The sequence below is a fragment of the Rhineura floridana genome, chromosome 9 (assembly GCF_030035675.1).
Source record: "Rhineura floridana isolate rRhiFlo1 chromosome 9, rRhiFlo1.hap2, whole genome shotgun sequence".
Classification (NCBI taxonomy): domain Eukaryota; kingdom Metazoa; phylum Chordata; class Lepidosauria; order Squamata; family Rhineuridae; genus Rhineura; species Rhineura floridana.
This window is the reverse complement of record NC_084488.1, coordinates 124702598-124729106: the sequence shown is the minus strand read 5'-3', so window position 1 is coordinate 124729106 and position 26509 is coordinate 124702598. Positions and strand designations below refer to the sequence as shown.

The following is a 26509-nucleotide window of genomic DNA, read 5'->3' as shown; positions in this document are numbered from 1 at the left end:
TGTGCAGCAGAGCTGTGCAAAGTATGTGGGGATCATCTGTGGGTGCTGTTGAATACGTATCACCAAATGACACAATTACAAAAATTACAATTCAGGTGTCAGGCTTAAGTAATCCTGTCCGTAACCAAAGCAGTCCCAAAGTTTCCCTGCCTGGTCATTCCTTCACAACTTTCAAGGACAAAATGTTGACCCAGGGTGTGGCAGCTGTGAAAAAGGCAGATTCTAGGGATCATCAGGAAAGGTATTGAAAATGAAACTGCCACTATCATAATGCCGTTGTATAAATCTATGGTGCGGCCACATTTGGAATACTGTGTACAGTTCTGGTCGCCTCGTCTCAAAAAAGATCTCGTAGAGCTGGAAAAGGTTCAGAAAAGGGCAACGAGGATGATCAAGGGGATGGAGCTACTCCCCTGTGAGGAAAGGTTGCAGCATTTGGGGCTTCTGAGTTTAGGGAAATGGAGAGTGACATGGTAGAAGTTATGTATGGCATAGAGAAAGTGGGCAGAGGAAAGTTTTTCTTCATCTCTGACAACACTAGAACTTGTGGACATCCAATGAAGCTGCATGTTGGAGGATTCAGGACAGTCAAAAGAAAGGACTTCTTCACACAGTGCAGAGTTAAACTGTGGAACTCGCTCCCACAAGAGGCAGTGATGGCCGGACTTCCGGGAAGGGTGACTTAGCCTGTGCCTGCTTTTGAGACGGGCTCCTGCCTCAAAAGAAGCTTATTCAGATATATCAGTCAGTTTTTTCTTTTTTTTTTGACTGATTAAACTTCTCCCGGGTAGGGAGAAACGAAGAGATTAACCTCAAAGCCTATTTTTGTTGGGACGACCAGATCTCATTAATTTATGGGACGAGGTCCAGCCGACGAAGGTGGGACGGATTTTCAACAGCAAGCTCTATCTGTTAAAGCGAACGTTCATCTTATCTTCTAAGAGAGAACGCACTAACAGGCAAGCACCCTTCTTTCTATATTTTTCTTTTACTTGACTTAAATTGTTGCTGTTTAAAAGAGATTTGCCAGATTGATCAGTTTTTGACATCTCACTGGGGAGCCATAACTTCTCTCTGCTACGCACTAATTAATAGCTTATCTCTGTTTTTGTTGCAAAAAGCTGTCCTGGATTTGCATTCTAAAGATATACACAGAAGAGGGATTTCTATTCCAGATTTTTATTTTGAAAAATATTATACTGTTTTGAGACTACTCTCCTTTTGGTCTATTTTATTTTGACGAATCTGTTTCTTGACGATTGCCATTAATTGTTTCGATCCTGGGAACTGCATTTTGTTTACTTAACTATTGGAGAGATAAGGCTGTCTGCTCTGTTTATACTGTGATGTCACCAAGTTTGGAGTATTAACCCAATTGTTGCTGAAATAAGAAGTGGTTTTCCTATATTTTTCTTTTAAAATGGCAATTAAGAAAGTGGCTGAAAATCTGGAAATAACTATGTTTCAGAAAATAATGGATGAGATTGAGATAATGAAAATTGAATTGAGTAAAATGAAGCAGGAGATTAAAGATATAAGGGTCCCTGTGAGAGAGGTGACCCTGGAAGGGGTCCCTGTGAGAGAGGAGACCCCGGAGATTGGAACAGGGGTCCCTGTGAGAGAGGAGACCCTGGAGACTGGAATAGGGGTCCCTGTGAGAGAGGAGATCCCGGAGATTGGAACCAACGTGGAACAGGAACAAGATTTGGAGTCTATGGACTTTAGAAATAAAATCTATTGTTTGGATCTCAATGTTATCTCTGAAGAAATGAATGAAGATTCTAGAGATAAAGTTATCAATGGCATGGATAATCTTCTGGACTGGAATGATGTGATGGAGCCCAATATAGAGAAAATCTATGGAATTAACTGCAGCCATGTGACAATGGAAAAACTTTTAAGAGATGACCCAGTGTATTTTGAAAAAAAGAACAGAGATATGATTTTACAGCAGTATTTCAGCAACCTATTCAGAATGGATGGCAAGAAAATATTTGGGATAGAGGTAATTCCCATCAGACTCTTACTATATGACTATGGCTTTGACAGCAAGATTATTATGGAATACTGATAATGGAAGATTGGATATTGAAATTACTGGACTTAACAAGACTACTGAAGATGGAAGATGGAAAATGGAACTAATAGAGATAATAGAACAATGGCTACTGAAATTATTGAACCTAACAGATTCTGATGTGATGGATTAATTGAAATGTTTATTTTGACTATGGTTATGACAATAAGATTATCATAATTAGTAATGAGATGGATTAATCGATATGCTTATCTGGAAAAAAAAATTGATAGATATATTTCTTAAAGAATTGAAACCTCTCTTTGACTTTTTGTGGAAAGAATAAAGTAATGTTTATGAGATTTGATGATTAAGTAAGATAACTACTGGAGGAAAGTGATTTTATAATATGACTTAAGAGACAGGATTGTTATATATTATAGACTTATAACTGATTTGATCTTTGACAAATGGGAAGTCAATATTTTACTCTTTATTTTTTATTTTTGTTTTTTTTTTCTTTTTTTCTTTTTGTTTAACTATTTTTGATTTTGTTTTTTGTCTTTGAATGTTTTATGATTTTGTCTTGTATGTTTTATGAAAATCTGAATAAAAATTATTGAAAAAAAAAAAAAAAGAGGCAGTGATGGCCACCAACTTGGTCGGCATCAAAAGAGGATTAGACAAAGTCATGGAGCAGCATAAGGCTATCAGCGGCTCCTAGCCATGATGGCTCTGCCCTGCCTCCATAGTCGGCGTCAGTATGCTTCCAAATACCAGTTGCTGGAAACTGCAGGAGAGGAGAGTGCCACTGTGAGAACAGGATGCTAGATACATGGGCCCCCTTGGGCCTGATCCAGCAGGCTGGATCCAAGCCAGCCTGGGCCTTGATATCTGCTTTAGAAACTCTGTACTCTGGCACATCATTAAGAACTACTTGGTTGGCAAGTTCCAGAACTTTTCAGCAATGGCCTCTCATCCATTGAATTCCATTCCCTGGTAGGTAAGAATATAACAGCCTGGCTGCTGGGTTAGGCCAAAGGGGGGAGTCAACTAGAGCAACATGCTGGTCTCACAGTGGCCAGCCAGATGCCTATGAAGCCTGCAAGCTGAACCTGCGCAAGAGCACCCTCCGCACTTGTGACTCCTGGCAATGCGTATTAAGAGAAGCATACTGTCTTCGACCATAGAGACCTTGGCTACTAGCCAATGAGAGCCTTGTCCTCCATGAATTCGCCTAACCCTCTTTTAAAGCCATCCCACTTCTTGCGGGAGTGAATTCCATAGTTTAACGATACACTGAGTAAAAAAGCATTAATGGCCCCCTCGTTGGCAATTTTGAAGCTGACCTTAAAACCCTTTTTATTCAGTTTTTTTGTTTAAAAACATTGAAAATGTTCATGCTGGCTTAATATTCGTGCTCTTGATATTTTAAAGTCATTTTAATCTTACTGATCTGTTTTAAATTGTATTATTGTGAGATATTGCTTTGTTCCTTTACTCATAAGCAGCCTTGAGGTGGTTGACCCTGAAAGTTGAGATTGTGAATCAGAACAAACTAAACCAAGGTCCCAGGGTCAATCCTCGGCAGATCCAGTTCAACGGATCTCCAGTTCATGAGCTCACTGTCTGAGCATTAGAAATCTTAAACTCCCTCTTCCCCAATCCTCATTCTATGAGAAGATAGTGGCTGCATACACATTAATGACTTAAAATGCAGCAAGGTCAGGGGTGTAGTCACCCAGGGTCTCAGGGGGTCTTAGACCCTTTACTTTTTGGGGAGCCAAGTCTCTGCAGGGTCCCTATGTCTCCAGCATCCTATCAACCAATCAGCATGAAAGAGGAGTGTGTTAGCCACTGAGAAGAGTCTTCTAACTTGCTTCCTTGTCTTTTCCTGCTGATTGGAGCCAATCAGAGTGAAAGGAGTTCCTACTTCAGAAAGCCAAGTTGTGGAGAGTGAGAGTTCTGTAACTGCAGAAGAAGAGACAGTGAATCCTGATGAGACCATCCCATCTACATCATCAAGCAGTTTGGTGGCAGTGGGAGACACATGTGTAGACACTGAATTCAGCAATTCAAGCAATGTCTCTGACAGTGAGAAAGGCCAGTCCAATGGTGACAGTGACAGAGAAGCAGAAAGCAGTATTCCAGCCTGGCCAGATTATTCTATCATCTTAGAAGCTTGCCAGGCTGTCAGGCAGAGAAAGGCTGCTGTCATCACTTGCCCACTGATCCTCTTACCTGGAGATGCTGAGGATGGAGCCTGCTGTCTTCTGCATGCACAGCAGGGATTCTTGCCCACAGAGCTACTGTATGGTCCATTTATCTGCCGGCAATGGACCACATAGTCTTCTCTTCTCAAGGCTAAACATGGCCATTTCTTTCAGTCTATCCTCATAGGGTTTTGTTTCCAGTCCCCTGATCATCCTTGTTACCCTCCTCTGAACCTGTTCCAGTTTTCTGCATCCTTAAAGTGTGGTGTCCAAGAAGAGGCCTAACCAGTGCCGAATAGAGGGGAACCAATACTTCATGTGATTTGGAACTATACTTCTGTTAATGCAGCCTAAAATAGCATTTGCCTTTTTTGCAGCCACATCACACTGTTGGCTCATGTTCAGCTTGTGATCAACAACAATCCCAAGTTCCTTCTCCCATGCAGTATTGCTGAGCCAAGTAACCCCCATCTTATAACTGTGCATTTGGTTTCTTTTTCCTTGGTGTAGAACCTTGCACTTATCCCTGTTGAATTTCATTCTGTTGTTTTCAGCCCAATGCTCTGGCCCAGCTTTTCCCAACCAGTGTGCCTCCAGATGTTGTTGGACCACAACTGCCATCTTCCTGACCATTGGCAATGCTGGCTGAGGCTGATGGGAGTTGTGGTCCAACAACATCTGGAGGCACACTGGTTGGGAAAGGCTGCTGTGGCCTATCAAGATCCCTTTGAATTTTGTTTCTGTCTTCCAGGGTATTAGCTATCCCTCTCAATTTTGTATCATCTGCAAATGTGATAAGCATTCCCTGCACCTCCTCATCCAAGTCATTAATAAAAATATTGAAGAGTACTGGGCCCAGGACCAAGCCCTGTGGTACCGCACTCATTACTTCCGCCCAGTTTGGGAAGGAACCATTGATAAGCACTCTTTGAGTACGATTCTGGAGCCAGCTGTGGATACACCTGATAGTTGTTCCATCCAGCCCACATTTAGCTAGCTTGCTAATCAGAATATCATGGGGCACTTTGTCAGAAGCTTTGCTGAAGTCGACATATATTATGTCCAGATGGGATCCCTCCGCACAAAAGGAGGAGACCAGCGGCTACCAGGCACTAGCGGCAAACAACAAGCTATGGAAGTCTCCATCACGGCAACCGGGCACCTTACCCCAACCACCGTTGGCCAGATGTACCAGGAAAGTCTGGAAGCAGCCAAAGGTGGTGTACCTGAGATGGCCAGACATCCCTGGATTGGGGGGGGGGCTTTGGTCTGATCCTGAGGCGGCAGAACATGTAACATTTCCCAGCATATGGCCCAAGGTTTGCTTCAGTGCGAGGCTGCACCCCCACCCCGCCGTGCCCTTTCCTTGGGTAGCCAAATTAACCTTTTCTCCAAAGAACCGTCTCGGGCATCTGCCAGCCCCCTCCCTCCTTATAGATTGGTTATCAGTCACCACTGGGAAGCCAATCAATACGGCTGCACTCCCCCTCCCTGGCAAGTCCCCCCAATGTGCGACTTTCCTCTGGTCCTTTAAGAAGGAGGAGAGAAAAGCATCGTCCCTGTCACAGCACATGAAGATCAATGCTGAGATGGAAATAGGGGGAAGGAGCCACGGACCATGAAAGGCCAGTAACCTTGGTATTCACGAGGCATTCTATTTGTCTTAGACACACATCACTGGAGCACAAAAAAAGAAAGGGGAGGGGTGGAGAGAGAGCGAAAGGAGAAAAAAACCTCAAAAACAAGGGCTAGTGGCATGCTTTTGCCCATCTGCAGCTGAGCCCCTTGGTGCTCAGCCACCCCTGGATGCCTCCAATTTCTCTTTTGCACCCTGCAGCAAGAGGACAAGCCCCTCTGCCCATCCTACCCACCTGCACGATGGTGCATCTGTAGCACAGGTGGCACAATCTGCTCGTGGGATACAACTCCTGCTGTAGACTGCACAGTGGCGGACTCACATTAGTGCTGAGCTCTTCCAGCCCTGCACTGGTGGTGGCAGTTGATGACAGTGGAGACTAGTTGGCTGCCATGTCCGTGGGGCAGTGAATCCATTCAGGGTTTTAGTCTGAACTTTCAAGGAGTTGTCCAAGGTACTTTCAGAACCTTGGACAACTCCTTGAAAGTTTGTGTGAAACCCAGTGCTGATTCACTGCCCCACGGACATGGCAGCCACCAGTCTTCACTGGTTATTGAGTACAGGGGAGTTCTCTGATGAATTTGGGGAGGTACATCCTCCAATCAGAGCTCTCGCCATGGGTGAAATGCAGACTGAGAATCCTGTTCTCATGGTAAGTGCCTAGACCAGCCTCTGCCAACCTGGTGCTCTCCCGATAGCTTTCCCACGCCTGGTATGGTGCAAGAGAGGGTCTCTGCCAAGCCATCCAAAACAACCCAGTAAGGTGGAAAGAATGGGGACCCCCATCAGGTGCAGAGGGATGTAAGCCCAGAGCTCAGCGGCAGAGCACTGACAGAGTATTTGCAGGAGGTCCCAGTTTCAATCCCCAGCACCATCTCCAGGTAGGGCTAGTAATGTGCCCAGCCTGAAATCCTGGAGAGCCGCTACTGCCAGCCAGTGCAGACAACATTAAGCTAGACTCAGTGCTCTGACTCAGTATAAGCCAGCTTCCTATTTTCCTATTATGTGTGCCCCCCCCAACACCATCAGAGTGACTTGTACACAAGCACAGGAGCACACGATGGCATTCAACTACCGTGTTCCGCTTGTGCAATAGGACTTCCCCCTCCTCCCCCTGCATGTGCCCCATGCTCTCCCCAAATCTGCTCAATATTTGGGCAGGATACAGGGGGAGGAGGATAGGGGCAGAACATTCTGCTGCGCAAAGAGAACTCCTTGTGCTGACGGAAGGAGAGACTTCGCGCTTTGTTGGATTCCACCCGTTGGAAAACTGCCCTTCACTTCAATGGAGCTCTTGTGTAGGAGGAGAACCTCCCTTTGGCTCATGCTCTGGGCTGGTGGCAGTCGGGCCCAGAGCTGTCAGCCTCCCACTCTGGCATCCCAAACTCTCTGCTTGCCTGGGCTTCCTTAATGGTAGCCAGGCCATCTCTGGCTGCCTGTCGACCTTCCCTCTCTCTGGCTTTTGTTCAAGGGGTCTCCTGCCTCCCCGATGGCTCTTCCACCGCCCCTCCTTGCAGCTGGATTAACTCACCCTCCATTTTGCAGATGTAACAACGTATTATCAAGACGTGACCTACCCAGCATATCCTCAGAAACAGGTGTGCGGAGAATGTCTCCTGTGAACTCACAAGAGGTCTTCCTTGCGTCGATCCCAGATGTTCCTTCAAACACCTGCAAAGAAAAGGCCGTGCAAGGGCCAGGACCCAATTACTGGCAATTAGGGAGGTTTAACGGCAAATGAGGCCAGGCAGGTTCAGATGGGAAGGGAGTCGGGGGGGGGGGAGGCACATTTTCCTGTGTGTGACCTGCATTTTGTGGGATTTTCGCCAACAAGATGAAAAGGAATGATGCTCCTCATTGTTTCTTTTGAAAGATGCTCCTTCCCAGGCCCATTGCTCAGTGGGTCACAATCTCCCATTTAAACTTAAGGTCACCTGTTCTAGTCTCTGCCTCTGGCCTCTTGCCCTGCAGCTGCAGATGACTTTCGACCTTCGGAGGAGAGAGGAGACATCTTTGTCTTTGCTCTCTCTCCTGAGCCATGAGGGCAAGGCCCACGTCTGGGCATTGCGCCTCCAACTTAGTTAGTTAGAACTAGGTGTGCCTTTCTACAAATAAAGTTTGTTGTTACGTACCTTCAAATCAATTTTGACTTATGGCGACCCTATGAATCAGCGGCCTCCAATAGCATCTGTTATGAGCCACCCTGTTCAGACTTGTAAGTTCAGGTCTGTGGCTTCCTTTATGGAATCAATCCATCTCTTGTTTGGCCTTCCTCTGTTTCTACTCCCTTCTGTACAAATAAAGTAGCTTTTCTTATTTTACTAAGTCTTAAGTCTCAGTGATCCAAATGCAGGGTAAAAGCCTGCTTCGTAGGTAAATGCCCACACTGGCACACACGCAGCTCAGCCTCTGAGTATCTCTGCATATTTCCACAACAAGACCACTTGCCCATCTAGCTCAGTATTATCTACTCTGACTGGCAGCAGCTCGGCAGAATATCAGGCAGGAGCTATTCCCAGCCCTACCCGAACATGCTGAGGATTGAACTTGGGACCTTCCACATGCAAAGCAGGTACTCTACCCACTGAGCTACAGCCTTGCCCTATTGGGATGCCATTTCCCCAGGTATCCAACTCCCTCTCCATTACTACATTCAAGCACCTCCTTAAGGCACCTCTTGTTGTCCCCTGAGCTTTTCCTGATAGACCCTGGATTCTCTCTTTGCTGTTTGTAATGTCTTTGCAATCTCAAAGCCTCACGTATGTTTTAATTTCGAAGGTTCTTTGAGACCCATTGTGGTGTAGTGGTTAGAGTGTTGGACTACGACCTGGGAGACCAGGGTTCGAATCCCTACACAGCCATGAAGCTCCCTGGGTGACCTTGGGCCAGTCACTGCCTCTCAGCCTCAGAGAAAGGCAATGGTAAATCTCCTCTGAATACCCCTTACCATGAAAACCCCATTCATAGGGTTGCCATAAGTGGGGATCGACTTAAAGGCGATCCATTTCCATTTTCCATTTTAAAAATATGGAATACTGATACCAAACTCCACAAGCTATGTAATCTACTAAATTACTTAATTTCAAGATTTACACAATTGGTTAAAAAATAAAAGAGAAAGGGAAAACAGACCCTAAGACCTTATTCTGATTTGACAAAAATAGACACTGAAAGGCTACACAATCATTTGTCATATTCAGTTTATAAATCTGTGCAGATATCACTGTAACATTGTCTTCATATATGCTAAGTAAGAAATTATAAGGCATCTTCATTTAAAGGTATTCCACATACAAACAGGCTTCTTGCCAGGTATATTTTTCAGTTAGATCATTAGTTTTTAGTTGCATCCTTGCCTATGTTCCAGTATATATGCAAATATTAAAGCTTATTATTTTTATTTTCATTGTCCTTTCTGTTGTACCCAAAGGATGATAAGAACATAAGAACATAAGAAGAGCCTGCTGGATCAGGCCAGTGGCCCATCTAGTCCAGCATCCTGTTCTCACAGTGGCCAACCAGGTGCCTGGGGGAAGCCCGCAAGCAGGACCCGAGTGCAAGAACACTCTCCCCTCCTGAGGCTTCCGGCAACTGGCATGTGGAAGCATACTGTGGAGGCACAGGCAGAGCTAGTGGCTACTGATAGCCCTGTCCTCCATGAAGTTGTCTAATCCTCTTTTAAAGCCATCCAGGTTGGTGGCCATCACATGGGATTGCTTTAGAAGACTAGTGGAGACCTTGCCTTCTTGTTCCAGCCAGCACAAGAGCCTAGACGTTGGCTAGGAAAACTTCTGGGAAGAAGCTACCTGGAGCAGCCAGCAGAGGGAAGCAGTGAGCACATAACCTTCCCCAACCTGGTGCCCTCCAGATGTTTTAGAGTATAAATCCCATCAGCCCCACTGAGCACGGCCCATGGTCAGGGATGATGAGAGTTACCTTTTAGGGTAGGGAAGGCAGCCCTACAGCCTCCCTACAAAGGAAAGCCTTCGAGGAGGGAAATCCTGCCGCTTCTTGATTGTGGGCGTATTCTGCAACATGTTCTTTATATGGTAACAGTGCGCTAGCGGTGGATTCATTCTGCTGTATTATTTGTTTTGTCATGCTTCGTTAGCACTACCACATTATTGCTGGCCGGAGGGGCTGTAGAACATGCACACACAGCCAGATAATTTACACCCCCCCCGAACATCTGTAATATGAAAAGTGACAGGATTTCAGCAGGACAGTGCAAGGCATGCGTTTATTGGAAATGACAATGGATGATATATCTGCCTCAAAACTTTTGCAGGCACAAATAGTATTGGAAGTGGAATCGTGCATAACTGCCCTGAGACCATCATGAGCACAAATCGTTATGAATGCCCAGTCAGGATGACCTCCCCCCCGCCATATGTGCTTACTCAAGCACTTTGATCTGCGGAATGGGCACTGTTACTGATAATACGTGTTCTGCACTTGTAAGAGATTGTTCTTTCAGTGTGGCAGTACCTACTCTTTGGAACTCCCTGTCTGTTGACAACTGGCAGGAGCCTTCACTGAATTCTTTTTGGTGCTTGCTTAAAACGTTTCTCTTTAGGCAAGCCTATCCAGACACATAAAATCATAAATGCTGATTTTTTTAAATCTCTTTTTGGTTTACTGTTGTTTTTAATCTTTTTTTTAAGTTTCTAATTACTTCTTTTAAACTGTTTTTATTGATAATTTTAACTTTTTTGTAAACAGCTTAGAGGTTTTTCATAATCAAGCAGTATATAAATCTTGCTGAATAAATAAATAAAATGGGTGTCTGGAGAGGCCCTTAGGGGCCTAAGATAGCGCCACAGGGGTAGAGGAGTGGATCAAAAACAACCCCCCCAAGCCACTACTCCTCGGATCAAGGGCCCTCAAGCAAGGCTTTGACCTCAGCTGTGATCCTCCAGTGAAGGTGCAAAAAGTTTAAAGGCAGGCTGCTTGGAGCTGTGGGTTATGGGAAGCTTAGCCAGCTCTGCTGCAAAGGGGGCCTTGCCCCTGTTCACGCAACCAGCTGGGATAGCTGGATGTGTAAACAGGATGTGCAGAGGGAAGTGGAGTAGGATAGTGATGGCTGCCCTGCTCCAGACTTCTTCTGTAAAAGAGGCCATGTGTGAGCCTCATAGGGTGGAGGTGAGGGGCGGGTTCTAACAGCAACCTTGGAGGCAGTACATAGTCATCGTGGCAAGTAGCCACTGATAGCCTTGCTCTCCACAAATCCTAGACCCCTGCCTTCCATGATCTCCAGCTGGGTGCAGGAGAGTGAACACCCTTGAGTGACCCAGTTCAGCCTCCTCTCTCCCACAAGGTGTGGGCTAGGGTTGGAGTGGCTAAATTCCAGCCACTTGGTGCTGTTTGGGGTGCCAGGCCAGAAAGAAAAGGGGCAGGGCAGGGCAGGCATCAGCAGTGACCCCTGCCAGATTGCCAGGGCCCTGTCAGCTGCCCAAGGGTTCCAGGTGGTGGCGCCAACCCTGCTGCAAGGAGTTGCCCTGAGACTCTCTACCTGGCAGATTCAAAGGCCACAAGATCCTGGGAAGATGGATCCTTCCTGGATGCTGGAGGTTACCCTCAGCACAGAGGGGACTTGAGTCACCAGAGTCGCTTCTGATGAGTTTGGGAAAGCAGAAAGACCCACAAACCTTCCGAAGGTGACACAGGCCACCGTTAGCCGGAGTCAAAGGAGATTTCTAATTGTATCCTGTTGGAGTGCACACTCTTTGATTGGAATATTATTTGACACCATTTGAATTCAGTGATCTCCAGACCGCTGCTTTAATTAGATCCGTGTGACCCCTTGCGAAACAATGTTCATACATTGGCCAGCTGTTGCAGCCGGGGGGGGATTTCGGTGGTGGTGGGAAGGGTGGAATAAGCCCCCGGCCCCCCTCCCACCCCCGTCCAGCCCAGCTCAATGTATATCAGGGTTTTTCAAAGCTGTTTCCGCCCAAGGCCAGGAGCTGGTGAGGCTGACTCCTTAATAGGATTAGAAGGGCGCTGCTGAGGTCTCCGTGGCATTAGAGGGGTGAAGTCTGGCAGCTTGCCAGCAGAGGTCCCTGGCAGGTCACCTGTTTGGATCCCTCCTCTCCACAGGCCTATGCTCAAGGCGCTGCTAATCAGAGCAGGGCAGGCAAAGAGGGCATCCCAGGTGATTGCAGAGGACAGCCACCTGGGTTACAAACGGTCAGGGTGCTTTCAGAGAGGAGCATTCCTGGGAGGCACCTGCAGATTGAACACCTGGGACACCCCGCCTCCTAGCAGTTAGAAGGCAGCCCTGCCTTGCCATTCTAGGCACCAGATTGCCACCTGCTCCAAGGTCCAATGCATGGGCTGCAGTCAGACAGTGCCAACTCCTTCCCTGATCTGCCCATATTGATGGGGCTGCTGTGAGGTCATGGAATTCTGACCACTGGCAGGGAATGCAGATGATACAAAATTGGGGGACATAGCTAATACCATGGAAGACAGAAACAAAATTGAAAGGGACCTTGAAAGGCTGGAGCATTGGGCTGAAAACAACAAAATGAAATTCGACAGGGATAAATGCAAAGTTCTACACTTAGGAAAAAGAAACCAAATGCACAGTTATAAGATGGGGGATACTTGGCTCAGCAGTACATGTGAGAAGGATCTTGGAATTGTTGTTGATCACAAGCTGAATATGAGGCAACAGTGTGATGTGGCTGCAAAAAAGGCATACGATAATGGAACCAATGACCTAGAGAGGTAGTGGGCTCTCCGACACTGGAGGCCTTCAAGAGGCAGCTGGACAGCCATCTGTCGGAGATGCTTTGATTTGGATTCCTGCATTGCGCAGGGGGTTGGACTCGATGGCCTTGTAGGCCCCTTCCAACTCTACTCTTCTATGATTCTATGAAAAGGCCAGTCATTGTATGTTGACAGAACAATGCACCTGCTCTGAAAGGTCAGTTTGCCGGGAAGAAAAGCTGCATGCAGGCCTGAAGGGTTAAGATTGCCAACGTTTCCTTTTTTTACCGGCACTGCTGTTCTGGTGCCTTTAACAGCAGCTAGAAGCAGAGGAAATTTAGCAGGTCTAGCTATTCTCATCAGGGTATCTCCATGAGAGAAGGATTAGCTTTGCCTGACAAGTTTCTATAGGTCAAGCCACTGTTGGAGGCACTGCAGAAGTATCAGGAAAATATTTGACAACCCTTTTAGGGATAGGAGGGGATGAACCCAGGATGGATGGACACAGGAAGGAAAAATGGCACGAGAAAGTGAAAAGTGGAGGAAGCTGAGGCCAGGGGCGTCACTACCGGGGTGCAGAGGGTGCGGAGCGCACCCGGGTGACACCCTGAGGGGGGTGACACCCAGAGCCGCCCCGCCCTGCACCGTTGCCCAGCAAAGGAGCCGAGAAGCGCTCCGGGTCGGCGCAGCCAACTCCTCCTCGGAGGCGGGCGGGTGAGACGGAAAGCAGGTGCCCGCTCGCTGGCAGTGAAGCCGGGACGGGCCTTCCACCACCAGCCTGGAGCGTGTGCACGCGTGCTGGAGGTCCGCACCCCCCCGCACTCCCGCTAGTGACGCCGCTGGCTGAGGCAAAGGTGCTGGGCAGCTGAGTGAGAAGTAAGAAGGCCCAGGAGGCAGGGGGCCTTAAGGGCTAGAAACATACATTTTCAAATGCTTGCTGTTCTTAGGAATTTGAATTCTCAAGGCCACCATCTGTGCTTGTTCAGCAGCCACAGCACACACCCTGGGCGGTATTAGTGCCCTGCAGTACAGCACTGCAACAATCTCTTCTAATCCAACTCGGCAGTAAAGAACCTCAGGGCCGTGGGCCAAATGCGGCCCCCCAAGCCTCTCTGCCTGGCCCTCGGGACTCTCCCCAGACCACATCCCCTCCCTAGCCAGACCTCTCTCCCCAGGCCACGCCACTCCCCAGCCCTATTTTGCCTCATCCTCGAGGGCTTTTGCTTGCTGGAACGTGTCTTTGAATGCTGATCCTGCCCCTTGCTTGTCTGGGCGGAAGACACGGGGGGGGGGGGCTGAAGCAAGCCTACCTTACAAAGGCTCAGCCCACTTTGCCCCACCCACTATGCTCATGTGGCCTGTTCAGGTTGTTCAGAAGGGGATGTGGCTCTTGGGCTGGAAAAGGTTCTCCACCCCGATCGAGCTGTTTAGAGGCCTGTCCTTTTCGGGTTCCTGATTTATATCTGCCCTGAAACTTTCGCTTTGGCTTGTGGTGGTTTAGCTCCGAAAGATTCCAGGCAACATCAGGCTTCGATTTGCTTTTCTGAGTCTCATGTCAGGATCCGTCCCCTTCCCTCTTTCACCCATGAATGATCCATTTATGGCTCCTGTAGTTCCAGGCGCAGGCAGCGCACTGAGCTTGCAAACCTGCCCTGGTGGCTCAAGGACATTAAACATTAACTTCCCTCTGCTGCAGAATCATCTGAAAAAGCTGCTGAACTGAAGAAGAGGCAGATAACTATGGCAGTGGCCCTGACGCACGTACTTGGGTGAACACTGTGGGACTTACAGGGACATACAGGGTTTCCCTGCTTGGCTTGCTGTCACAATGACCTTTAGCCCATTATTCCTGGCATCACGGCTGAGAAACCATCCCCAATTTCTAAGTGTCAGACCCCCATTTTTAGCAACTGGCATCTTTGGCCCCATCTGCACTACGCATTTAAAGCAGTATCATGTCACTTTAAAACAGTCCTGGCTACCCCCACAGAATCCTGGAACTGTAGTTTAAGGGTGCTGAGAGTCGGGAGGAGACCCCTCTTCCCCTCACAGAACTATAGTTCCCAGAGTGGTTTAATAACCAATCCCTCTTCTCAGGGAGCTTATTTATTTATAGTAGCATTTATAACCCCAAGGGTAGCCAAGGTGGTATAGAACATGAAAAACCACACACCAAATAGAGAGAATTGGACTGGGAGCCAGGAGACCAGAATTCAAATCCCTGGTCAGCGATGAACCTAAGAAGAGCCCTAATGGGTCAGACCTTTAGCCAATGTCCACAAACGGTCAGCCAGTAATAAAGGTAATATCCATTTTGTGTTGTATGGCTCCATCACCTGGCGTCCAGAGGTAGCCTGCTCCTGAAGGTGGGGTTTCCATTTAACTCTGGCTTATAGACCTAACTTGTTCATAAATAATTTAGAGTTTGGGGTGAGCAGTGAGGTGGCCAAGTTTTCTTAGGACATTAAGTTGCTCAGGGAGATAAGAACAAATGGGATTGTGAAGAGCTCCAAAAAGACCACTCCAAACTGAATGAATGGGCAGTAAAATGGAAAGTGCAATTCAGTTTGTAAAGTTATGCATATTGGAGCAAAACCTCTGAATTTCACATTACTCTCATGGGGTCTGAGCTGGCAGTGACTGACCAGGAGCGAGACCTTGGGGTGGTAGTGGATAGGTTGATGAAGATGCTGACCCAGGGTGTGGCAGCTGTGAAAAAGGCAAATTCCACGCTAGTAATCATTAGGAAAGGGATTGAAAATAAAACTGCTGATATCATAATGCTGTTGTATGTATCAATATATGGCGCGGCCGCAGTTGGAATACTGTGTACAGTTCTGGCTGCCTCACCTCAAAAAGGATATTGGAGAGCTGGAAAGGGTTCAGAAAAGGGCAACTAAAATGATCAAGAGGATGGAATGACTCCCCTGCGAGGAAAGGATGCAGCATTTGGGGCTTTTTAGTTTAGATAAAAGGCGAGTAAGAGATGACATGATAGTTTATAAAATTATGCATGGCACGGAGACAGTGGATAGAGAGAATTTTTCTCTTTCATAATACTATAACCCAGTGAGGCCATCCAATGAAGCTGAATGTTGGAGGAGTCGGGATAGAGAAAAAGGAAGTACTACAGGCAGCACGTAGACTTCCCTGCTGGACTTCCCTGCTTCAGGAAATAGTGATGGCCCCAAACTGGGGTGGCTTTAAAAGGGGATTAGACACATTCATAGTGGATAAGTCCATTAGTGGCTACTAGTCACCACTGATGGCTGTATATATTACCCCCAGAATCAGGCAGTGGGAAGCACAACTGAACAATGTGCTTTGCACTCAGGTGCTGCTGGCAGGCATCTGGCCATCCTGTGAGAACAGGATGCTGGACTAGATGGCCCCCTTCGGCCTGATTCAGCCAGGCTTTTCTTATGTTCTTAAACAGCCAGTCGCTGTTCACTCATGATGTGTAAGAACTGCATCTAAGGCATTCTAAGCAAATAGGTAAAGATGTCTTTTGTGAATTGTCTGATTTTGTGGGTCTTTTTTTCCTCTCAGACTTATCTCCCCCCCCCCTCGAAATGGGAACTGTCCTCCCTTGCAGGAAAAGCAAAATTAGTGGAGCATTGCATATGAAAATGGGCTATATAACTGATAATGATTACTAGCTGTTGTTCCAAAGAGGAGCATTCAAAGCAAGTGACAGGCAGTGCCCTGGTTCAAACTGAGCCCTGCTGAGACTTGGGTTCGACACTGTCTTTCTCACCCACCTGGACAATTGCTTTCGAACCCACCACTTCCAAGACCTGCCCGCTCCGCTGTGTGCCATTCGGAAGGGTGAAGTTGACAATCTCGGCATACTGGGCAAACTGCAAGGGAAGGGAAGCAAAGGGTCAGAAGGAGATTAGGAGCACAATTGCTGCAACCTTCCCTAAGAAAGTTTCGTTTCGCCGAAAGGAGGATCCTGCAAGTGCATGGTGGATAAATGTATCGATGGCAGTTAGACGCCGCAGTTAAATCAGGCTTCCATGTACAAGGGAAGTATAACTCTGAATTCCACACGCTGGATGCATGCGAATAGTGCCTTTGTCTCCCAGGTCCTGGATGGGGTTTTTTCTTGTTGTTTTTAATGGTGGCTGATTTTAATTGCCTGATGGATTTTTGTTCTTGTTGTGAGCCATTTTGGATTACGTGTCTTTGTGTGTGGGTGCTCCATACATCTGTTCTAAATAAATACATTAAAGCATCCTCCTGTTTGCTTCTAGAGGCTGGGCATTGCCAGAATGCCTCCACACCAGCGCTTTTCTCTGGAGTTGCCACGCTTTGGTCGCTCATTTTTTATGGAGCATTCAGACTGTTGTATTCTATATTTTTTATCTGTGTTGTCTTCCTGTGTTCTTTTCAGACCTATTGTGGCAATTTAAAATAAATACAATGAAGTTTTCACTCCTGCCAGTCTAATCAGGACAGGCAAAACGTTATTGAGGCTTGTAAGGGCCCCCTACACCTTTAATTAAACACTTACTATATGGCAGATTCAGCCTGTTCGATTTCTTAATGTTGAACTGATTGTGACTAAGGGATTAGTGGTAATAGTCTGTTAATTGTTCCTTACATAGCGTATCTTAATTTCACCTTACTATCAGTTCCTGAATAAGACTTCAGTTTCTTCTCCACCTTCCTCATTTTGAAGAAGCCCCATTCTTTATAGCCACTAGAGGTCACTCTTTCAAACCAATCCATCTTTGCTGGCCTAAAATTGAAAACCGGCAGGTAAGCCCAACCTGTCCAACAGATCTGGTTAAGCTCTTTACCCAAAGGCTTCCTTTTGGGATTGGCAGCTGGATTCTAACTGGATCCTGGTGGAAAATCTAGAGGAAAATTCTTCTGGTCCAAGGGATGCCCTTCCAGATCTACACCCCAGAGTCTAAGCACCAGCAGAGCTTAACTGAAGGCTGGCTGATTGCAGGTGTATTCTTGGATGGTGCCTCATTGTGATGGATGCAACCAGAGGCCCTCTTTGGAGGGCACAGCAGTGCTTATTTCGCACCCCTTCAGACTGCAACATGTCATTGATGCAATAATCATGCATCAGTGGTGGATTTATACTGGAGCACCCACACATCATTCTGCTTTATCAGTTGTTCTGCAATGCGTCCCCAGGGTTATTGCATTATTGCCATCCGGAGGGGCACTCCTGCACTGCAGCACAATGAAAGCAGGGCAAAACTGAAACCAGAACACTTGTGATACAGAAGGTTGTAGCATTTCAGCAGGACGTTACGGGTCATGCACTGATTGGAAACAAAACAGTATGCTCGCCCCTTAACTTCTGCATGTGCAAACAGTATTGAAAGTGGGATTCCATGTAACCACCTTGGAACCACCTTAAGCACAACTGCCGCCCTGGGCTCCTACTGGGAGGAAGGGCAGGATATAAATCAAATAATAAATAAATAAAGTCAACATGAATGCACAATAAAAAGGACGTCTGGAGGGGCCATGAGGTCAAAACCTTTGGCAGGAGCCTTGCACCTGCTGTAGCAGCAAATGGCGGGGAGGCACCTTCCTTACGCAGAGCTGGTGGGGCAGGTGTAGTCCTGCTCCTGAGAAACAAATGGGAAGTGAAGGAACAAGAGCAAGCCTGGCTATGGCAGGATCCCTGAGCCATTAGCAGCTGCATGACAGACAAAAGTTCATCAGGTGCAGTTTTTCCCAGTATGGAGGTGCACTGGTGGTCTGCGGGGGTGTAGTTGTCTGGGGTCTTGGGGGATCTTAGACCCTTTACTTTTTTGGGAGCATGGTCCCAGCAGGGTCCAATGTCTAGCACCCTATGAGCCAATCAGCATGAAAGGGAAGTGTGAGCCACTGAGAAGAGTCTGCTAGCATGCTTCCTTATCCTTTCCTGCTGATTGGAGCCAATCAGAGTGAAAGGAGATGAGTCAGCTGCTAAGAAGACTCTTCTCAGTAGCTAACACACTCCCTTTGTATGCTCTGTTGTTGTGGGAGAAGGCATTAACAAGGATCTCATTCTCAACCCGCAGCAAAAAAAGGAGGGGGCATGGCTGTGACTAACATGAAGGGACCCTGCACTTCTGAATTTGCCACTACGCTACAGGTAGTCTGCCAGCTCAGCTCCCTTCCCCTCCTCCCAAGCTGCAATGACCTGGCTTTCAATCTCTCTCTTTCTCCTACTTAGGCGAATACACAGCTCTGTCCTGCTCCTACTATTGTCCCATGATAGCAGTGGGGAACCTCTGGCCCACCGGTCTGATTAGGCCTGCCTGGCCTCCGCATTTGGCTCACAAGGCTGTTGGGGCCAAGTCCTGCCCACCTGCCCGACACCTGACATCTTGTAAGCAGGACAGGCAAAGACATGGCAGGGCCGAAGCGAGGTTTGCACTGCTGAGGGGCAGCATCTTGAAGCCCAGAGCACCGCAGCAATGAGCAGGTCACCAGGGCTTGCACAGTCCTGTGTTTAGCACTTGCCGGACCCAGTTGCCTATCCTTCGGATGTATGGCCCCCTCCCAGCACTGCCTCCTTGGGCAGTGGGCAAAGGGGGAACCCTAACAAACCAGGCCAATGCTCCAACTAGTCCCACCAGGCTGCTTCCCACTGTGGCTAGCTAGAGCCAGCTGCTTCCAAAAGCCCACCAGTAGGGCCTGAAGGCCTCTGCCATTTTTGCTTCCCAGCACCTGGAATTAATGGGTAGACTGCCTTTGAATATGGAGGGCCCATTTTACCACTAATGGGCAAACCCCTCCCCCCATTCATCTGCCTAATCCCTTTTTAAAACCTGTGACCATTGCCACATCGAATGGCAGTGAATTCCATAGGCGAATTCCACAGAGATGTTTAGCTTCTGTTGTACAGGAGGTTTGGAGACCTGAATGATTTTGCAACAGAATAGGACTGGAGGAATGTGACCCGTGTGGACAGCCTGTGGCTTGATCTGCTTGCATAACATGCCGCCTTTTGCAAATTATTTCTTTATTTTTTAAAAAATGGGAATAAACCATTTAAATCAAAGACCTTCTCTAAGTGGTGTACCAGTAAAAAAGTAAATAAAACCACAGCTAAAATCATGAAGCAATTAAAAATGAATACACATAAAATGATTGTTATGTAATCACAGATAAAAATCATTTAAAAACCTTCAGGACAAATATAAGTAACTAAATTATATGCCTGAGTAGGCTTGCTGAAATAAAAAGGTTTTCAGCAGGTGTCTAAAATGACAGAGGACACTTCTCTAATGTCAAGAGGCAGGGAATTCTCAGACTCAGGTGTTTCACGCGATGAAACGAACTTTTGCATCATTGGCAATGTTTAATCCGAGCCTGAAATTAGGCTCCCTTGATAGCTAATTTAGACTTATTTTGTTTTGAGCAATTCTCTGTCTCTTTCTATATATCTATAAAATTGCATTTTAAGAAGCAGATGTCGCCTTGTACCTTAACATTGTCCAGTACCACCAATGGCCCATTCACGCCACTCACTGTCCAGTAGGCTGTGGAAAGAAGATGGGAAAAGAAGGAGTTATTGGACCATTGAGGGATGAACACAGACAAAAGGAAAACATGTGCAACTGGAGGACTGTAAAAAAGAGTTCATGAGGACTAGAATAAGGAGTAGAGATGGAAAGATCTGTCAATTTCAGCTCCCTCAGTTTCTCATTTTTCCAGTCGAAAATTCAGTTCTCCACATTTCTGTAGCAGTTTGTGGGTTTTTTTTTTAAAAAAACCTCATGAAAATACTTTTCGTGCAAATTTCTCCTAAGAAGCACATTTTTGTATGCAGTTTTACTTAACATACACATTTTTGCAAGCAATTTCTTCAAATATAATGCATACTTTCTGTAATATGAATTTTGTATGCTATTTTCATGAATACATTCATTTTTATGCACACTTTCCCCTAGTATAGACATATGGAGAACTGCATTGCAAACTTTGGATTTTAGTGCAAATTTTGCAGGACGGCTGAGTTTCAGTTCTCATTGTGTTCCAGAAAATGTTAATTTAATAGATTTGGTTTTAAATGTGAACTGAATTGTATTTCTCCCCAATGACTAAGAGAAGCAAGCAATAAGGGAGCACTGAATAGCTTGACTGCTGAAAGGACAGAAGAGCCCACTTGTCTGGATTTGCTGAAGTTGTTTTAAAATTATTCTTAATGTCATATTTTTAAATTGTTGTAGAAGGTAGGTAATAAATGCTGCTGCTGCTGATAAATAATTTTGTGTAGAGCAGTATCAGTGTACATGGATCATGGAGGGCAGTGCTTGGAAAATTCATTTTAAATTGGAATTTGTTCCAGTTCCAGTTCACCCCCTCCAAAAAAGGAACTAACTTGGTTCTATTCACTGTTCAGTTCACAATTCATTCACAGGGTCCTCAGCACCTTTCCCCCCCCCCCAGCCTTCAGAGTTGTATTTATTTCCCCCCAACAAATATGATATTTAAGCTTAAACAACAGCATCACTTTTCAGAGGTAAAAATGGCAAGCGCAATGGACCGCAATCAAACACAGAGTTATGTACAACGAAACCCACCGAACCGGATTTAAATTTGCCCAAAGTTCCATCACGAAAGGAACTTAATTCATGTTCTCTTCACCCAGAAATTATAGGAATTACTTTCACGTGTAATTCAGAGATTTTTTAAAATTAATTCAGTGAATTAGTTAATCTGAATTAGTTCGTTCCAAGCACTGATAGAGGGTTATACCAATGGATATTTTAAAGCAACAGAATATACTAGAAGCAACAAAAATAGGTTCCTGCTCCCAGAAGCTTACAGTCTAGATGTCCGCGATGTGGGAAGGAAGGCAAGAGGAAGTGGAGAGGCAGAAGCCAGGGAAACAGCAGGCGGATACCAGGGCAAGAATCAGGCTTCATTCCAATTGGGGATGAGGGTGGAGGGGTTAAGACATAGGTTCAGCTTCACAAAGAGGGTGGCTTTCCAAGGTGATTTCGAGTTCCAAAAAGAAGCACCTCTTTAAAAAATGCCGCTGAAAGAGAAAATATTGCATAACAGGTCCCCCCCCCCCATTTCCATCAATTTCCAGTTTTTCAAGTGGAAAAATGGGTGGGAGGTGGGGAGAGAGACTGGTTCTCTCCCCCCCTGCTTTCTCCTTCCCCTGAGCCTTCACATCTCTAGCTCTATCCATTTACCTCTGGGCTATATCCTCCTAACTTACAAAGAGCCCCTCTGGATTGGGCCAAAGGGAGGCCATCTAGTCCAGCCTCCTGTTCTCACATTAACCAACCAGATGCCCCAATGGGAAGCCTGCAAGCAGGACTGAGCTCAACAGCAACTCTCTGCACTTGATAGTACATAGCCATTGCGACTTGCATCCATTGATAGTGTTACTCTCCATGAATTTGTGCAATCCTCTGTTAAAGTCATCCAAGTTGGTGGCCATCACCACATTTCATAGCTGCAAATCCTGAAGTTAAAATGCACCATATGAAGCAGTATTTCCCTGAGCCCTGCCTAGCTATTAGATTTTTGTATTTGAAGAGTTGGCGGCCCCAGGACATCTCAAGGTCCCTCTCCAGGACATCACTAAGTCCTTCCCCATAAGTTTTAAGCTTTGGGATGCTGGACTCCTAGCCAGCCTATTGATAGCCTTAAAAATATTATCCTCAACTGATTATTTTAGGGGCCATGCCAGGCTGGTGTCGCATTGCAGGTTTATTTTGCAATATATTCTCAACAGAATAATATTGCATTAGTGGTGGATTTCTTTTGCTTCACTACTTGTTGTGCAATGCTTCCTCAGTGCTAACACATTATTGCTGTCCAGATGGGTTATAGTGGGACAAAAATAAACTGGGAGATTTGTGGTATAAAAAGGTTACAGGCTACCAGCAGAAAGTTATGGGATATCCACTGAATGGAAATGAAGCAGTATGGCCATCCCATAACTTCTGCAGGTGCAAACAGTGTTGAAGGCAGGATCACCTGCGGCTGCCCTGGTAGCATCATGAGCATAAATAATCATGAATGTGCAATAATTAAAAAGGACATTTGGAGGAGCTTTAAATCTCTTTTTAATTTCTTAATGTTTTTGGACACATAACATAGAATCATAGAGTTGGAAGGGGCCTTGTAGGCCATCGAGCCCAACCCCCCGCTACGTAGCCCAACTACGCCCCTATCTGGACAGGGACGACCTCGCCTCCATTGTTCATGCTCTGGTAACTTCAAGATTGGATTACTGTAATGTGCTCTACGTAGGGCTGCCCTTGAAGACAGTTCGGAAGCTTCAGCTGGTGCAGAACGCGGCTGCCAGACTATTGACGAGGACCAGTCGGTCTTCGCATATAACACCTATTCTGGCGCGTCTGCACTGACTCCCTATTTGCTTCCGGGTGAGATTCAAGGTGCTGGTTTTGACCTATAAAGCCTTACACGGCGTGGGACCTCAATACCTTGTGGAACGCCTCTCTCGCTATGAACCTACCCGTTCACTTCGTTCAGAATCTAAGGCCCTCCTCCGGGTACCAACCCATCGGGAAGCCCGGAGGGTGGTTACCAGATCTAGGGCCTTTTCTGTGGTGGCCCCTGAGTTGTGGAACAGCCTCCCCGAAGAGGTACGCCTGGCGCCTACACTTCCATCTTTCCGGCGCCAGGTAAAGACCTTTTTATGCTCCCAGGCATTTTAATCTTTTAATTTTCTTAATCTTTCTACTTTTAACATGTATCCTTCTTAATTTGTGTTGTATTTCGTTTTTGTTGTGCTTTCTGTTGTTTGTTTGTACATGTTTTTGTGATTTTTTACTATGATATATTGTATTTTATCTTGTTTGTTCACCGCCCTGAGAGCTATTCTGCTAAGGGCGGTATATAAATTGAAATAATAAATAAATAAATAAATAAATTGCTGAACTGCCCTTACTGTCAAGAAGTTCCTTCTAATGTCCAATCTGAATCTACGCTCCTGCAACTTAAAACCATTAGACCTAGTCCTACCCTCTGGGGCAGCAGAGAACAAATCTGTACCCTCCTCTATGTGACAGCCCTTCAGGTACTTAAAGAGTGCAATCATGTCACCCCTCAGCCTTCTCTTCACCAGACTGAACATGCCAAGTTCCTTCAACCTTTCCTCATAAGACTTGTTCTCCATACCGGCTATCATCCTCGTCGCCCTCTTCTGGACCCGCTCTAACTTGTCTATATCTTTCTTAAAATGAGGCGCCCAGAACTGAACGCAGTATTCCAGATGAGGCCTGACTAATGCAGAATATAGCGGGACTATTACTTCCCTCGACCTGGAAACTATAGCTCTGTTTATGCAGCCCAAAACCGCATTTGCCTTTTTTGCCGCAGCATCACACTGCTGGGTCATGTTCAACTTGCGATCCACTACAATTCCAAGGTCCTTCTCACACGTACTACTGCTAAGCTGGGTATTTCCCATCCTGTACCTGTGCATTTTGTGTTTGTGGCCTAAACAAAATGCACGGGTACAGGATGGGAAATACTGTCAAGATCACACAGCAAAGTGGCTTTAACAGAGGTCTTCAGTTGTTTTATCTATCACCATAAAAGAAACTCAACATCTAACTCATATCCTTTTATAAGATACTAAATAATGATTTTTAACTCTATTTATTAATTTCATAACCTGCTATAACTAGTAGGTTATAGCTATCTCCTGCAACTTAGAAAAAGACCCCATGACAACAGATAATCGTCCTAGTTCCCCACACCTTTGATAACCATCTGTTTTTGAAAGGGGTCGAAGCATCCTTCTAGCACTTTCCAAACTGCAACAAAGCACTGTTGTTAACAAATACAATACAGCAGCCTTCGCCAACCTCGTGCCCTTCAGAGATTTTGGATCAAAACTCCCATTAGCCCCAGCCAGCAGCATTTTTTGGGAGTTGTAATCCAAAACATCTAGAGAGCATTATGTTGATGAGTGCTGCAGTGCAGCCTCCTGGTACCTTACTGGCAGGGATGGGTGAAAATTTTAATTCAGTTTGCATTTAAAGCCAAATCTATAAAATTCACACTTTCCAAAACAATGTAAGAACTGAACGACAGCCATCCTTCGAAATTCACACTTTTCCGAATATTGCAATGCAGTTCTCTAACTAATGTTTACAAACGTTCATGTACCGGGGGAAAGCATGCACGGAAATAAATATATTAGAGAAAATAGCATACAAAATGCATTATATTAGGAGAAACTGCTTGCAAAAACGTGTACATTAGTCAAAACCCCATATAAAAAGGTATTTATTAAAAGAAATTTGCACTAAAATGCTGAAGAATTTTCATGAGGGTTTGAGGGATCGCAAATTGCTGCAGAAACGTGGAGAAGTGAATTTAAGACTGGAAAAATGACAAACGGAGGGAGCTGAAATGGATTGATCTTTCCATCTCTACTTTCCAGACACAAAAATAGAACTGTTTGGGTAAGTCCCTCTCCTCATCAATGTCATTTTTAAATGCTAAATGTTTCCCAGAAATTCCTTTGGCGACAGCTACCAAGGGATTTCTGAGGGAGGCGAGTTTTCGCAGGCAATTCCCCCTTCCCCTCTGGCCCACATCTAGTAGCGTCAACTCCATTCGGCCTGACACGGACAGCCACCATTTCTGTAAAGATCACAACCTATCCAGTAGGCCTCAGCAAGGCGGCTTACTTGAGCTCACACATCGGTGAGCCGGGGCCTAGACTGCCCCTGCTGTGAGGCGACAGAGGCCAGGAAGATAAAGGGCTGGTGTGTCTCCTAAATATGGTTTTGTTGTGGCAAATTTCCCTGTTGCTTCTAGAACAGGATATTTCCTTCTTCTTCACACACCCCCCCGCAAAAGCAGCCGTTTCTTTAAAAAAGAGAGAATATGCCCACCTCTCCAAACTGAGTGAATGGGTGGAAAAATGGCAAATGCAATTCAGTATAAACAAGTGTAAAATTATGCATATTGGAGCAAAAAATCTTAATTTCACATATACGCTCATGGGGTCTGAACTGGCGGTGACCGACCAGGAGAGAGACCTCGGGGTTGTAGCGGACAGCACAATGAAAATGTCGACCCAGTGTGCGGCAGCTGTGAAAAAGGCAAATTCCATGCTAGCAATAATTAGGAAAGGTATTGAAAATAAAACAGCCGATATCATAATGCTGTTGTATAAATCTATGGTGCGGCCACATTTGGAATACTGTGTACAGTTCTGGTCGCCTCATCTCAAAAAGGATATTATAGAGTTGGAAAAGGTTCAGAAGAGGGCAACCAGAATGATCAAGGGGATGGAGCGACTCCCTTATGAGGAAAGGTTGCAGCATTTGGGGCTTTTTAGTTTAGAGAAAAGGCGGGTCAGAGGAGACATGATAGAAGTGTATCAAATTATGCATGGCATTGAGAAAGTGGATAGAGAAAAGTTCTTCTCCCTCTCTCATAATACTAGAACTCGTGGACATTCAAAGAAGCTGAATGTTGGAAGATTCAGGACAGACAAAAGGAAGTACTTCTTTACTCAGCGCATAGTTAAACTATGGAATTTGCTCCCACAAGATGCAGTAATGGCCACCAGCTTGGATGGCTTTAAAAGAAGATTAGACAAATTCATGGAGGACAGGGCTATCAATGGCTACTAGCCATGATGGCTGTGCTGTGCCACCCTAGTCAGAGGCAGCATGCTTCTGAAAACCAGTTGCCGGAAGCCTCAGGAGGGGAGAGTGTTCTTGCACTCGGGTCCTGCTTGCGGGCTTACCCCAGGCACCTGGTTGGCCACTGTGAGAACAGGATGCTGGACTAGATGGGCCACTGGCCTGATCCAGCAGGCTCTTCTTATGTTCTTATGTTCTTATGTTCTTAACAGGATAAATGTTTCTTCTAGGCTAAAGCCACCAGCATGGTCTCCTGAAACAACGCCGAAATGGGAGGTTGTTGCTGAAACAGGGACATTGCTAGGGATTTAAA

The 26509-nt window shown here is 46.0% G+C and overlaps 1 protein-coding gene across 1 annotated transcript in view; it reads right to left on the bottom strand.

Moving 5' to 3' along the window:
- The window catches only part of ATP6V1B1 (ATPase H+ transporting V1 subunit B1), a 76182-nt gene that overhangs the window by 23520 nt on the left and 26153 nt on the right, over positions 1-26509 (bottom strand). The window contains exons 2-4 of the mRNA XM_061584967.1: positions 20027-20082; positions 16342-16440; positions 7444-7537 (exon numbers count right to left, since the gene is read on the bottom strand). Of these exons, the coding sequence (XP_061440951.1) occupies positions 7444-7537; positions 16342-16440; positions 20027-20082 (249 nt within the window). The remainder of the gene's footprint in view (positions 1-7443; positions 7538-16341; positions 16441-20026; positions 20083-26509) is intronic.